General features: G+C 37.6%; 1 protein-coding gene across 1 annotated transcript; it reads left to right on the forward strand.

Annotated features, from left to right (window-relative positions):
• Window positions 1-1524: 1524 nt before the first annotated feature.
• Window positions 1525-14869, forward strand: ldlrb (low density lipoprotein receptor b). The gene is made up of 18 exons (XM_038292442.1): window positions 1525-1762; window positions 6503-6628; window positions 6714-6836; window positions 8385-8762; window positions 8857-8979; window positions 9146-9265; window positions 9374-9496; window positions 9972-10100; window positions 10223-10394; window positions 10780-11007; window positions 11092-11210; window positions 11307-11446; window positions 11613-11754; window positions 12307-12459; window positions 12542-12694; window positions 12865-12939; window positions 13073-13230; window positions 13318-14869. Exons 1-18 carry the CDS (start codon window positions 1690-1692, stop codon window positions 13354-13356), a joined length of 2574 nt encoding a protein of 857 aa, XP_038148370.1. The 5' UTR covers window positions 1525-1689; the 3' UTR covers window positions 13357-14869.
• The last annotated feature ends 1202 nt before the right edge of the window (window positions 14870-16071 follow it).

Here is a 16071-nt window from a genome sequence, read left to right on the forward strand (position 1 = left end):
AGAGACCCAGTTAGGTTTAAAATTTAAGTTCATGGGTGTACTTGACTAAGGAGCTGTAATGCTGTGGGATTTTTTTCCTTTCCTAAAGCCATGCAACAGCTATGGAAGTGCATGGCAGGAAGGACTTTAAAAATACCTGCATGTTTTGGACCGACGCATGGTCTTTTCCAGTACTGGAATGGATCTCGTTCAACATGGGCTGAGTAGAAGAGGAAAAAGCATCAAAAAAGAACCAATATTATGGAAAACATACAGAAAGAGCCTTGTGAAGAAATATAAGTGAAGATTTTTTGTGGTGGAGGGGCGGCCTAGTGGGTAGGGCAGTACGCTTGGAATCCAAAGTTGTGAGTTTGAGCCCCACTCCCACAGACTGCCCCTCTGGGTCCTTGAGCAAAGACCTTTAACCTCACACTTCTCCCCTGGCGTGGCACAATGGCAGCCCACTGCTCCCCAAACGGAAGGATAAATGCAGAGGTCATTTCGTTGCTCTGTACTTATTTAATGTAATTAATAAATTTATTTATCAGGGACAGATTTCATTAAAAAAAAGCATTCCTGAAAATGCACCACAATTAGCCAAAAGTCTACCTAAAAAAAACACAACAGTAAGCAGTTTACAATGAAAAATACAAATATATATATATATATATATATATATATATATATATATATATATATATATATATATATATATATATATATATATATATATATATATACATATATATATATATATATATATATATACATATATATATATATATATATATATATATATATATATATATACATATATATATATATATATATATATATATATATATATATATATATATATATATATATATATATATATATATATATATAAAAACACCTATAACTCTTCAAAACTGACTTAAAAATACAGAATAAATGTTCGCTGGACTACAGATTTTAGGTTTATGACAGTGTAATGACAATAAAAAATCTGGAAAAAAAAAAAAAGAATCATCCTCTGCAAAGTTTAGTTAAGAGCCAGATGCCAGTTATTCTGGTACTCCTAATTTCTATATATATTGGTTAGTTTTAAAATATTTTAAAGTGAAGTGTAACATTTGTTTTATGTTTTTACCAGCAGCACCAGTCATTTTTTCAGTATTTAGTATTAATGTGGGAACATAATTTTTTTTTTTTTAACATATCAGTTGCTCTCTACCCATTCTACTAAACAGACAAACTTTATAAAAAAAAGAGGTAAACATTTGAGAGAGAAAAAAAATCCATCTTAACTTTACTTCCAATAAAGGCTAGATGTTTTTTTATGGTTAAATGCTCTAAAATGTTACATATATTTGCTCTAATTTAAGTGTTTAAAGACACAGAAGCTGGGCTCAGGATACACAGGTTTGGGAGGATGATGGAGAGATACTGGTGAGTGATGCAGCAACATTGTGGCCCCTCCCACCGCCTCATCACGCCTAATTTCTAACATCACACCACTATTCTAAGCCCCGCCCAATGCCAGCTACTTAAAATGTCCTGAGATGCGACACAGAGCACAGAGGATTTTTACCGGCTTCCACACTGGCCATCATTTTCCACAACTAGACCTTTTAAACCGACAGAACTCACCGCTAAAGCCTCATATCTCCCCTCCATCTTCAAACCTTCGCTCTTTGTTTATTTTTGCTCTCTGAGAAAGAACAGGACATGTCTGGGGTGTGGAAGGGACTGTCCACATGCTGGTGTCTATTGATGCTGATTCGCTGTCTGGCTCAAACAGGTAGGACCTTTTATATAAATATTTATATAAAAGGAAGATTGTTTTGTAAATGATTACAGGCTTTTATATCAAATCTCACTGATGCCGAATAAATAACCGCATACACATTATAAATAAAATGCAGTATTTAAGTTTTTATTAAATCTCATTCTTGTTAATTTGAATTGAATTAATTTGAATGTAATGAATTAAACACTGCATGGCATTTAAGTTTTACTTATCTTTATATGTTTTATACGCGTTTATGTGGTGGATTTCCAGCAGAAAGCGAAATAAAATGCGAAAAGACCTTGATGAGGTTTGTGTTTCAATGAAACATACGCACAGCGCTCTGATTGGCTCATTCCGGTATCGAATTCTCCTTGTAGCCAATCAGATTCACGGATTCGAGTTTTTATTTCAAAAGTGGGCGGAACAAAAACTTTGACAGTTTTCTAAGGAAGGAAGTGGCTAGAAAACCGGGCATCCCATTTTAGCTGCATTTATTTCGACAATGCAACTTCACATGTAGAAGAAAACGTTTTAAATACAGAGAAGAATATTTATAAATATTTTTTTCAAACATTATTATTAGTTAAAACCCCCAATTATGTATTTGAGATAGATGGTTGAATGTAAATTAAACAGATAAGTGTATATAGATTAAGATTATTTTTAAACTATATTTATTTTTACTTTATGTAAAAACTCTAGATGCAGTGGATGACAGGTTTTTTGTGACTTAAAGCAGAACATTTAGCAGCTTTTATATCTAAAATATTTGACTTCATTATACAGATGATTGATAAATGTAAAGGACAAAATAAAATGCAATATTTTCAGGCTGCATAATTCATCATGCATTGCTGAAATTGTTTATTATTAGTAATCTAAGTAATAAAGGGTTATCAAATCAAAGACAACCCATCAGTCTGTATGTGAAAGGGGTGAATGGTCTTTAGCTGGTTGCTATTGATCCAGATTAACAGCTGCTTTTCAGTTATCCCCCTAATGATCTCTGCTCTCTTGCAGGAATTTTCCCCAGTCTTTTTCTATTCTGCTTGGCTGCCCCTCATTTCCAGTCATCAGATTTTCCAGACTGTCTCTCTTTCTCTGTTTTGCTCTTTTCAAATCTGTGTTCTAGAGAGAGGCAAATCTAGCTCAGGTTATTTAATGTCATCTAACAGTCTGTTGGACATCTTACTTTATTTATTTTACTGATTTGAGACAAATAATCTTTACTTTAATCCAAATATTTATTTTTTTAGTAATTAATATTCTTAATTGCTGTTCTTTTAGCCATAACGTTAAAACTAGAAATGTACCATTTACCCAGAAACCTGTTTTGTTTAATACGCTCAGAGTGAAAATCAGTAGACATCATTTGGAAAATTTTGATCTTAATGTTTTATTTTATTAAGTACATAAAAACTACAAACTATCACGTTTTTTACTCTATAAATGCACCAACCTTTAGACCTTGCTATTCCTTAATTTCCTTTTGTCTGGATAATTAAAAAAAAACGCACAATCATTCACAAAGAGTAACTTATTCTTTTGGCTTAAACTCGAACCTCAACACCATGCATTAAGTGGATGGATCCATATATTATCCAAAACTCATCAGCAAACCTTCTCTAATTGGTTTCTTCTTAATCGACCACATATTAGAGCTTGAAAGCCCCTGGAAAGACAAAAATACCCCTCAGTTTCATCCTCCCATTCATTAGCATGAACTCATTAATCAGTGACTTCTGTAAACTTTTCAATAAAAGCCCAGCTTAGGTGCTTACCCAGCGTGATGTATACACCTGCTGCTTATTTATTAGCTGCTGGGCGTGTGTTTGACAACATAAAAGCGCCTCTTTGTGTAAGGGCTCAGGGTGCGCATACTACATGCATTTGTCTTTGAATAACAGGAATACATTGTGCCGATACAAGGGAGGAGTGTTGGGGCGTAAGGTCCAGACAACTTGTCAAACCACTCCGCTGGTTTCTGCTGTCAAACTGGTCGCGGCTTAAATGCTTAGTCAGCTGAAGGTCGGAGTTAGCGCCTGGACGTAGAAATGCCTTACATGCCATGTAATGACTTTATAGGTTGTAAAATTTCTTCTGCAGATGAAGCGCTTCTTTTTACAGCATCCCATTCAAGGTGATGATTAAAGCAGCACTTTTATTGTCTCAAATTAAGCTTCTGGTGTTTTAAAAGTTTGCCACATTACATGAATTCTTCTGAACAGTACATTTTATAGACATGTATGGTGTCAGAGTCTAAATTGGAGGTTAATTACAATTAAAAAGAGCTATTTAATCTTGATTTAAGAGCTTTAAAACGGAAGAGTTTAAAATAGCAGCTGCAATGAATAGCAGTGGGAAAAAAAGAAAAGTTGGTGTTGGGGGTTTATATTTCCTGGCCGTGACGACATATGTGACCCACTTTAAGTCCCTTCATCCTGGTGAAGTCCAAAAAAGGGAAAAGAGAGTGGAAAGATTTTTCAATTTGAAAACAGAAGGAGTTGATGTGTAAATCTAGCTTCTTATACTCCCCCCACCCACCAACTACCATCACCACCGGATGTGCACGTCTCTGTGTGTTTCAGGCTCCTCAAAAAGCATACAACTGTTTTTGACAGAGGAAATAAGTTTATTTCCACGAATCAGAGGAATGCAGCTAAGAAGCAGTGAGGTATTTCTTGGTGGCAGTATTGTGAAAGCGTCCTCTAACAGTCATTTATTGTAGGAAGCTGTCAGACCTGTCTCGTGGTTTTTGTTTCGCCACACCGATGCCGGCGGCTTGACAGGCGACCTGGTCTCTATAGGCTTTTTGCAGGGATGTTGTTGTGAGGAATGCCACCCCGGGGCCAATCAGCAACTGGTGGTGTGATGGTTCAACTCCTCCCATGCTATTGTCTTAAAGGAACAATCTGTCTACGTACCCAGCCTCCAAAGTAACAGGAGGCAAAAAAAAGGAAGTGCAAACAGTGATGGAGGACGATGAGCGCGGCCCCTGTCTGTTTCACCTGTGCTATGATGATGCTTTGCCTGCTGCGATCAGCTCCCGATAAGTCCTTTAAACTTGAAATAAAGCACTTTAAGTCATAAACTTTTAAACTTTACCCCTGGTTAGTGAGTCTATTGCTACAACATCCTGGTTAAAAAGTAACTCATCTTCCGTACTGGCAATAAAGTTGGTGCTTTGTTCCCGAACCGTGGTAAAAAAACAAGCTGCTCTTCAATAAATATTTTCATTTCATTATTGACAAAGTAAACATGAACGAATTGACAGAGTTAGACAATATAAGCTAAAGGGCAGCAACAGGTAACATATGGATTGTTTAAGAAGCAAGAATGTTTTCAATGAGGAGTCCATGACAACGTAAAGCCTCCATTCTGTGGTCCTTTCCTGGGATAAAAAGTATCCCACCTCAAAGACGAGCCACAGTCTGAGTGGTTAGGTTGTCTTTTTTTAGTGGGGCATCAACATGCTGCACCGCGGTTATGCTCCAAGCATGTTTCCCTTCAGCTGCCAGAAAAAGCTGAGATGAATTGTTTCCATGGAAAAACTGAATACAGATCATCCTAAATGGGGGGGAAAAAAACGTTCCAGAAGGAAATCTCAGTTGTAAAAAATGTAGGGAGGCAATGACTAGCGACTGACTTGGTTTGCTAGTCGAGTGGAAGGTAAAGTATCTGTAGAATTGTATTCATTTTGCTCCTAAATTACATTAATTTCCATTATTGGACTTATTTTCTTCAGAAATGCACATTAAATTTGTTGTTATTCCTCTCAGGAATAAGGAAGTTATTTCAAGCAGTGGCAAATCTAGAGGGTTTAGATCAGAGATCGGCTCCAGAGCTGCATGTGGCTCTTTGGACCCTCTATAATGCCTCTTAATATGTTTCTCTAAATGCCTCTTAAATGATATAAAGAACTAACTAACATACTTTACTTACAAATACCCGTCTTAGGAGCTTAAGTGGTTTTTCTAAAGAATATTTGACCAGAATCTTCATAACAGAATAACATTTAAAGAATCAGATATATGTTTTTAGAACCATTTTTCTTTTAATTAATTTTCTCATTATTTAAAAGCTAGAACTGACAAACTTTCAGTTGTTTAAGATTTCAACAACTTCCCTTTGAAAGATTTTTGATAAAAATTATAGTTTTTTTTAATTAAAAAGTAATGTAATAGTTTAAAGTTGATTATTTTTACCTACTCCGACTCTCTACTCTTTGGATATAAAAGGTTGCAGACCGCTTGTTTAGAAGATGACTTTTACTTGCAGACTGTAAAAGTAGTTGTTGCTCTGAAACTCAATTGAGTTCTGTTGATTTTTCCAACTTTAAACTGTAAATGTTCTCCTTCAGCCTTTAAATCTATTGCACAGCTTCTCCTTCTAGGTTCTCCCATGATTTTATGTTAATTTTATCTTGCTCAACCATGATTCACATTTTAACGTAATTTGGTAATCTCCAGTTAGTTAAGCAACAATTTAAAGGTGTGGTTTTCACACTGTTCCTTCCTTATCTGAACTTCTGGACCATTTCGATTGAAACTGGTCTAATGTGTGCAGTTTTGAATGAAACATTAACCCAAAGAGGATGTGAGGCGTGTTGACACAAGCTAACGCTGCTATAAGAGGCCTTTTATCCGGTGGATGGAAACCATGCTGAGCATGCTGATAACATCTAGAGTCTGTAAATGTAAATGTGTTGGCTTGTCCTCCTGTGACACTACCGTCTCCTGTGATCCGCAGATGCAGCCTTTACCTGTAGCTCTGCTCAGTTAAAGTGTGGAAATGGCAGATGCATCACCCGCAGGTGGATCTGTGATGGAACCAACGATTGTGGCGACGGGACTGATGAGCTACCATCTGTCTGCTGTATGTTCATTTTTCCTATCACCACTGCTGTCAATATAGAACAACGATTACAAATTTCCACCTTAATTGTTGATTCCCTCCTCAGCGGCCAAAACCTGCATGGACTCCCAGTTCAACTGCGGGGCTCCTGTAAATCAGTGTATACCAAAGAGCTGGCACTGTGACGGCAAAGCCGACTGTGACAACGGAGCTGATGAGACGAACTGCAGTAAGTATCCCACCTAAAAAAAACAACAACCTTTTTTTAATCAGGTAACAAAATGCAACACATTAATCAATAACACTGAATTAGTCCCAGTGATTGAGAGATCATTTACAGGTAAATGGTATTTTGACAGACTTTATTTATTTCCAGTAAAGACAGGTCAAATTGGGGAAATTACAAAATCCACTGAACAGAATATTTCTACTCTGGATTGCTGTTAAGCAACATATAAAGTGGTTTCCATGATCTCTGGCTGCCCTTTGTTAACCATGACGCAGTTAAATGCATCTAACTTTTACCTTAGTAGTATTATACTCAACTTAAACTGACACAAAAAGTAAGGCTATCTTGATCCGATATTGATTTTAGAAATCGGTCTGATGTCAGACAAAAAATGAATATTGGAATATACTGGCCTGCCTCTAAAATCTGATATTAAAAAAGGTCATAGAAACACTTTGTTTCTATCCACTGTTGTTTAACATTTATGTCACTTTTTGATGAGCAATAAATGGGTCATTTTTTAATACCTGATAAGTGCATTTCAGAAATACCACTTGATCAAACATTTTCTATGATTTCACGCTATAAAATAAGCAATAAAAATATGTAAAATAAGCAATGAAAGTATGTATGAGTTGTATCTGGTCAATATTGGTATTAGTCGGAAAAAAAATCCCCATTACAAAGCCATTAAATTAGTAATTCAAGATTTCCTGTTGTGTGGGGTGCAAACATTTTTCTCTATGCAGCACTGCAAAAAACATTTTTCATTTTTTCTTAAAATAAGTGCAGTTTTTTTTCTTCAATTGAGGCGGTAAGTGAGACACGTTAAATGAACAATACAAGTTACATTTAAAAAAAGAAAAAAAAACAATTGCATTGTCTTACTTTAAGTGCATATTATCTAATTATCTTCTTTTAAGAGTAAAAAAACAAAACAAATTTCATTGGCAAATGATCTTATTTACTTACTAAAATTAAGGGTAAATACTCTTAATTTTAGGAAATATTTATATGGTTTTATAGTTTCACTTTTAAAATTGGGTAAGATGAGATTTCAGACAGGTTATCATCAAGAGTGAGGAAACTGCAAGAAAACTGCTACTCACCTAAATCTGCCATTAACTACAGACAAAGAAATATCAGATCATAAAACTGTGACACATAAGCGAGGATAAAGCGCAGCCCACAGTTATTCAGGAGGATGGTGAAGGATTCCCCAAATGTTTAAGCTATTGTGAACCAAAGCGAAGTGTAGCATCCTTTAAAAATGTTCCACATTTTGCCCGGGGTGCTATGTGTGTTAATGTGGATGCATACCTGCAACAGAATGCTTTTCTTAAAATTGAGCTTTTAGATTGCCGCACTGGTTCACAATAACACGTCTGAATGGTACCTGTAGTTTTACCACAAAGCAGTCTGTACTTTCATTCAAAAGTACCCTAAATCTAATGTTCAGCAACAGCATAAGTTTTGAATTTCTCCTTTGTTGGAATAATAATTCTTTCATCTCATTCATTTCTTCTTCTCCCTTTAACTTCAACACAGCTGCAAAACAATGCAGACCTGAGGAGTTCAGGTGCAACAACGGCCAGTGCATATCCAAGAGCTTCGTGTGCGACAAAGACGACGACTGCACTGACGGCTCAGACGAGACGACGTGTCCCGAGCCCACCTGCAGCCCTTCTTCCTTCCAGTGCAACAATTCTGCATGTGTGCCATTGAACTGGAAATGCGACGGAGACAGCGACTGTCTGGATGGGTCTGACGAGTGGCCGGTGAACTGCCAGGGGAGGGAGACGGAGAAGAAGCAGTCGAGATGTGCGGCTCATGAGTTTGAGTGCATGAATGGGGAGTGTATACACAGCGGATGGAAGTGCGATGGAGCTCCAGACTGCTCGGATAAATCCGATGAATTGAACTGCAGTAAGTCTGACCGCTCTGAGTTATACTTGATCCCTCTTAGTGTAATTATTTTTTTTGTTTGTGGAGTTTTCTAAGCGAATATGTGAATTTTCAGGTCGGCCCACTTGTCATGATGGTCAGTTCCAGTGTGCCAATGGTGTCTGTATTACGGAAAACCTGAGGTGTAACTCGGTGAATGACTGTGTAGACAATAGTGATGAAAGGAGCTGCCCAACAGGTGAGGCTCTCGATTAAAAGTATTTTTGCAAGGCAACATATCTGTATACAAGAGGAAGCAAATGTTTTTCTTCTCAAGGCCTGATGAATGTGCCCAGTTTTCGCTCTGCAACCTCACGTTATGAAACTTGATTCAAGGTTTGCACTTTTGTGTTTTGCTTCCATAGACGATGTGTGCGAAGGCCCAAGCAACTTCAAGTGTGGCAGTGGGGAGTGCATCAGCATGGAACAAGTGTGTGATTCAAAGAGGGACTGCATAGACGAGTCTGATGAACCAGTTGTGTGTGGTAAGTTACCTTCTGGTCAAACATCCTCAAAACACAAAAAGTATAGTTACCGACCAGCTGCTATGAGGAATTACCTGACATATTTATTTTAACCACTGATGTCCACAGGCCAAAACGAGTGTTTAATGGGAGAAAACCGCTGCTCTCATCAATGCAATGATCTGAAGATTGGTTACAACTGCTCCTGTCCTGCTGGTTACAGACTGAAGAGTGACAACAGCACATGTGAAGGTACAAAAAGAAAGTTTTTTTAAGGTCCAGGGTGTAAAAAGCGACTAAATACACCTCGCTTCAGACAATCCAGACTGTTTTCATGTGTTGGTCCAAGATAGTGGAATGACCTACCAAGCCACGTCCCTGTCTATCATTGGGAAACCTATAAAGACCAACCTCTTTAAATAGCATCTCTTATCCTAACTCTTACCTATACCTCTGTACCACTCTACTACCCTTTTTGCACTTCACACTCTCTCTTTTTGCTGTAGCCACTGATTCTGTCTAGTGATTTTCCTCTTGAGAACTTATTGTCATGTCGATGATAACTGTAAAATTGTGTCTACCTTGTAAGTCGCTTTGGATAGAAGTGTCTGCTAAATGCATAAACATCTCCAAACTGGATTATTGAATAAATCTGTTGTTCTCAACACTATCTCTAGTATATATGTCTCCAGTGCACTAATCTCTGGAAAATGTTGTCCATCTGCAGACATTGATGAATGCATTGTGCCAGACACCTGCAGTCAGATCTGCATCAACCTGCCTGGAACTTACAAGTGTGAATGTGACGCCGGCTATGAGGTTGATCCAGTGAGCAAAACATGCAAAGCTGAATCAGGTAACCAGGCTGTTCTCTTGTACAACCATATTCTGTTTTCCCTAAAGTCCATTGTACAAAATACACAAACACTTGATAGCTCTCTGAAAGCTAAAACGACTGCTTGTTTGCATTTTCCGCAGGCACAGTGGCCACGCTGTTCTTCACCACCAAGCATGAGGTCAGGGAACTCGCAGTGGACCACAGTGAGTATGTCCGGCTCATCCCGGAGCTGAAAAACGCCATGGCTCTCGATCTGGACATGCCCAACAAGAGGATCTTCTGGTCGGATCTGTCTCGGAAAAAGATCTTTAGGTAACTTGAAATATTATTTTTGCTTAAGAAAAGTTTGCTATCAATTGACCCCTCTCTAAATACGACAATGCGACACTACAATGGCAATATCTAATGTGCAATTACTACTTGATACCCTGTATACTCTGTTTTTTTTATATATGATACCAAGCTTTTTATATATATATGAATACCCATTTTAATACTGCTAAATAAGAGACTTCAGCTGTCATATATATAGATATGTGTGGATGCACTGTGTATATACCCTATGCACCTTTTCCTCCTTTTAGCACCTTCTTCTTTTCGACTATTGTTCTGATGTAGGGACTAAATTTCTCTGATTTGAGATCAACAAAGTCAATCAATAAACCCGTGCTGTTTTTTTTTTTTTTCTTCCCCATAGCTCAAATATAGACGTTGCCAGCGACTCTGCTAATCACAAAGTGGTGATTGAAAGCGAGATTGAAGCCCCAGAAGGCCTGGCGGTGGATTGGATCCATGGCAACATCTACTGGACCGACAGCGCTTTGAAGACCATCTCTGTGGCAACAACAGAAGGCGACAAGAGGAAGACTCTCATCAGTGAGAAACTTGGGAGGCCCAGAGGCATCACCATTGACCCTGAAAATAAGTGAGAAACATGTCCGACAATTTGACTCCTCTTTGAAAAAAACAAACTTTTTGCTAATTGCTTGTGTTTTTGTAACCTCTTCAGCTTTATGTATTGGACCGACTGGGGTCAGGAGCCTAAGATTGAGAAGTGTGGACTTAATGGAGCTGGCCGTGTTGCCTTGGTGACAGAGAATATTGAATGGCCTAATGGCATCACCCTTGGTAAATAGAGCTCCATGGAAATCCTAGTCAAAACAAAGCGTCATTTCCCTGTCTAATGAGCTTTGATAACCACATTTGTGCCTTTTCTCTAAACAGATATGGTCAACCAGCGTCTTTACTGGGCCGACGCTAAGCTACATGCAATCTTCAGCGTTGATGTGAGCGGTGGGAGCCGACACACCGTCTTATTTAATGCACAAAAGATCCAACATCCTTTCTCACTGACTGTCTTTGAGGTTAGTGATGAAACTAGTGCTCCACCTTACTGAACCTTGCATGTTATTGTTAAATTACCCTTTGATTGTGATCATTCATACAGTATTAAGCATTGTTTTATCATTTAGTACAGATGTGTACATGAATTGAACAAAGCCGTGTTTTTCTTTTTTTCTTCTAAAACAGGAGAGAGTATTTTGGACAGACAGCAACATAGGCAGTGTTTTCAGTGCCAACCGTCTGACAGGAAGGGACATGACTGAGATGGTGACTGGTCTGCATCAGCCGGAGAGCATTGTGCTTTATCACAATCTCAAGCAGCCAATCGGTAAAGATTCTTTTCAACATTTCAATGGCTTGAAAACTTTTGCAGATGCAGATTTAGGAAAAGTATTTCAGTTTTGCATTGGTTGTTTTTTCTCGATTCTAAAAGTAGGATATGATAAAAATGTCCCTTCTTATGCTCAGAGCAGCTCGGTTTCGGTTTTGATATATTTTTAGTTTGACGCCACGTACACCTAAGCAAACATTGTTTTGCGGCAACTTGTAGCAGACTCAAATACCCCCCCAAGTACGTGCATTTATGCTGATATATTTAACCAAATAACAGTAACAAAGTTCATGTAAGAAAAAAACAAGCTGTCCAAATTGTGCTGATTTGGTCTAAAAACATTCTTGTGCTGTAGGTTATTCCTGACCTTAACTAGGCCTTATTGTAGCATATCGATTATTTTTGCTCCTTTGTCTTCTTGGTATATTACTAAATTGGTTGACGTTTATTTCACCGATTAATCCGATTAAAGTTCAAAGTTTTTCTGATAGATTAATTTTTTGTGAAATCAATCCCATAACATGCTTTCATTTGAATGTTATCCTTTAGGTGTAAACTGGTGCAAAGAGGGCAGCAGTGTGAACGGTGGCTGTGATTTCCTGTGCCTTCCTGCTCCTCTGCTTTACGAGAATTCTCCTAAATACACCTGTGCCTGTCCAGACAACATGATCCTGGCTGCTGATATGCAGAAATGTGTGACAGGTATGTTTCCTCTGTACAAACATTTAAAAAGCCTTTCATGCTGAGAATAACTCTCATACTCTGGTTTCTCCTATGTGCTCAGCTGCAACTCCTGCCAGCAGCAGGACTGTCGCGTCCAAAACTACCACCAGCCGACCATCTACATCTAGAACCACCAAAGCTGCTGAGATGCCCAGAACGAGCTCGTCTGTACAGTCCAGGCAGAACACTGAGGCGCCTGCTGGTACCGCTCAAGGTAAACTAAGATTGGAGGATAAATGAGGAATAAATTACCTGTTCAAAAAGACTAAAATTAAAACAATGGAAATAACACAAACTCTAATTTCTAATTTCCCATATTTTTTTATTTATTATAACAGAAAAGTAAAGACATGTGATGTAAAGTGTTTTTGCTTTTGTTTGCAGGTTTCCAACATGCAGTGATGCCTGAAGAAGCTCCTGCATCTCACCCTGTCGCTCTCTACGTTTTTCTGCCAATCTGTAAGTTTCACTCTTCTTCTGCCCCTTATTAAACCTGCTAAGCTAAACATTTAGTGTAGGCGGCTTTTTTTATTGCCTGCCTTTCTTTCTAATCTGAACCTCATGGATGCGTTTTCCTCTTTTGTTCCTGCAGTGGCCATAGTGCTGGTGTGTGGAGCAGTGTTTTTCTGGAGACACTGGCACAGGAAGAACACCAACACCATCCACTTCTCCAACCCCGTGTACCAGAAGACCACCGAGGACGAGGTGCACATCTGCAGGAACGGCTCTGACGGCTACGTCTATCCAGAGGTAGTTAACGTTTGTCTCTGTTAACGGCTTCAGCTTCGAAGCGTCTAAACTATCTCCTTTATCTCATTGTTTTTTTTGTTTTTGCAGAGGCAGATTGTGAACATAGACGACGTCGATTTTCAATGACCTGAAGAACTTTTTGGACTTGGAGAAGTTTAATTTTTTTACCTCTGGGCGAAATAAATGGATGCTTTAAAATCCATTCTCCCATCCTGCCTCCCAGAACCTCAGATTAATGGTTTATTTTTCCAACCTCAGCACCCCACCGTCCAACCCTGCAGAGCAGCACAACATTAAAAGATGATGCTTATTATCAGGAAGCTTTGACTCTTTTGATGTGATTTAAGGACGCTCTCATCTCTGCAAGATCCTCTTCATCTCGCTCATTTTCTGTTTCATACTTTTGCAGTAATGGAACCGACTTTTGGGTTCGTTGAAGAAAAGTTTTCCTCGTACGTTTCGTTTTGACCATTTGTCAGTGGTAATATTTCATACCCACTTTGACAACCAGTTATTTCATTTAAATTCAAATTTTCTCTTCTCTGCTAGTTTTCTCTGAAGAAGGGTTTGATCTGAATCTTACAGGATAAAATAATATTAACATTCAATTAGATTCTAGTAGAGAATTGAGCATTTGAATTAGATCTAATAAATGAAAACCTAAACTGGTTTGTTTTTGGGAATGAAACAGACGTACGGGCTAAATGAGAAGACGTGGGTATGATAAGGTTTTCCTGGACTGAGGAGGGAGTGAACTGATCTGAAGACATCTGAAACTCACATATGACCTTTAATCTATTTATTACCCAACGCCTTTTTTATTGCACTGCAGACTTGAATGTCCTCAACTGCAAAGTCTTACCAATTCCTGTGTGCCTTGTAATGACACTAGTAGTTGGAAGGAATGAATCAGAAGCCTTATCAATCCGTCTGCCTTTCAAGCTCCGGACTTTTTTTTTCTCACTTGGAAAAACAGGGTTGTGAGTTTTCATTTTCTCACGAGTTGCACAGCCTCTAGGTTTTTACCTGTTTGTTTTTTTATTGTCTTTGTTTTCATTTTGTCCATTCTCCAAATCACCTGCAGCTGTTTAAAGCCACAGGTGGTTTACATTTTGAAATGAAGAAGCTGCTGAGTCTTTTTTTTTTTTTTTTTTGACATCAACCAAAGTGAAGAAAATGTTCATTTTTGTTAACTGTTAATAGCTGTATATAATATTTTGTAAAATGTCAGCTCTGCTCCATTGTTCACCTTTGTAAATTTGTGATTGTCTTATTTATTAATGGAGGGTTCACAGCTGTCTGTAAGTGGAGTAAATATTATCTCGAAAGGTGAAGTCCGACCTGAACACTGTGCAGCTATAATTTAACTGATGTCAGTGAAGCTTTGAATGCTTGATTGAATGCAGGAGGGTTAAAAGAGCGACTCTTTATGGTGTTGCAGTGAGAATGAAGAGACCTCCTGTTCCTCTTTCCATTGTTTGTCGTCTCTTTCTCTCATGACTCAGATTATTTATTGCGCCTCTTCTGTTCTGTTACTGTAATGTTCTGGGAATGACGCGACACCAGCCTTTAGTGCAACTCCTATCCTGCTGGCTTACATCTGTTAAATGAAGCATGGAAAAAAAACAACTAAAAAAACAGAAATAGTACAGTAGAGAATATTTTATTATATTTTACATGCACAGCAGCCGTGTGAAATACCAGTTGCATACCAGTTTTGGTTGATATACAAATTTAATGGAGGATTAGGTTGGAAATTGGACGTTCTTACTTCTAAATTGAACTCAAATGTAAAATAAGATGTCGCTTTTTCTCAAAGCATGATGTGTGCTTTCACTGTGGAATGAAAGTTGAATTTTGTGAGGTTGATGCACAGCATTCAGCTTTATGTCACTTTGTTCTTTTGCTCAATTTGTTTTCAATAAAAGAGTTTTAAATATTTACTGGGTCTGTTTTCTTGGGTCCTTAAATACTGGTCATCATACAGGGGATGAGTCCTATCCCTATGGAGAACCTAGACGATTCATTGGTCTAATATGATTAGTCTATTGCTGGGGTCTGCAACCTGTGGCTCTTTGGACCCGCTACAAAGGCTCTTAACATAAAAGCTAATGGTTTTAAATATAGCATATTAACAAATAATATTCTTAGAAGCTTTTTCAGATTTTCATAAATAACTGTTTATTATTATGACATAAAATAATATCCCAAAGAGGAAAATCCATGCTTCCTCTTTATGAAATATTAGTTTTTTATCCTTATTTTCAACCCTGTAAAGCCTAAACCATTAAACAATTGACAGAAAAGGGTTAATTTTTTTGAAACTAGAGTTGATGAACATCCTGACACCCAAAAATATTTTAATTCTAAATAACTTAAAATAGAGACACTATGTCCTTTTTAATACATTAAGCGTTTCTTTTTCATTTATTTTCTGCTTTTTTATTTTTGTCTCATTGTATAAATCAGGTTTTTCAAGAAAATACCAATCTCGCTTATTTTGTGGAGGCTTCAAAAGCTCAAATTTGACACACTTGGTGTTAAAGGATTGAAAACTAAATATACAAATAAAGTGACTTTTTTTTTTTTTTATAAAACGGAAACAGATCTCATATTGCAGATAAGAAAAACACAGAGTTTTATATATATATATATGTATAGTTTTTTTGGCTCTAAATTACTTATTTTCCTGGGCTCAGAGTGGATTTGAAAGGCTGCAGATCCTATTGGTTTAATCAATGGCAAAAGCTGATTAACAGACAGAGAAGGGATATTCTTCACTGGCAAAACTAAGGATTAATAAACTTATCTTGCCTGGTATTAATGTCCTTTCTTCTCATT

The sequence above is a fragment of the Cyprinodon tularosa genome, unplaced genomic scaffold (genome assembly GCF_016077235.1).
Source record: "Cyprinodon tularosa strain WSP-4 unplaced genomic scaffold, ASM1607723v1 ctg312, whole genome shotgun sequence".
Lineage (NCBI taxonomy): Eukaryota > Metazoa > Chordata > Actinopteri > Cyprinodontiformes > Cyprinodontidae > Cyprinodon > Cyprinodon tularosa.

Bases quoted from the DNA above. Each gene is read 5' to 3' on its own strand.
- ldlrb (XM_038292442.1), top strand. From the start codon at position 1,690: ATGTCTGGGGTGTGGAAGGGACTGTCCACATGCTGGTGTCTATTGATG. The intron at 6,629-6,713 runs GTATGTTCATTT...TTCCCTCCTCAG, and splicing joins TGAGCTACCATCTGTCTGCT to CGGCCAAAACCTGCATGGAC. The intron at 9,266-9,373 runs GTAAGTTACCTT...TGATGTCCACAG, and splicing joins TGATGAACCAGTTGTGTGTG to GCCAAAACGAGTGTTTAATG.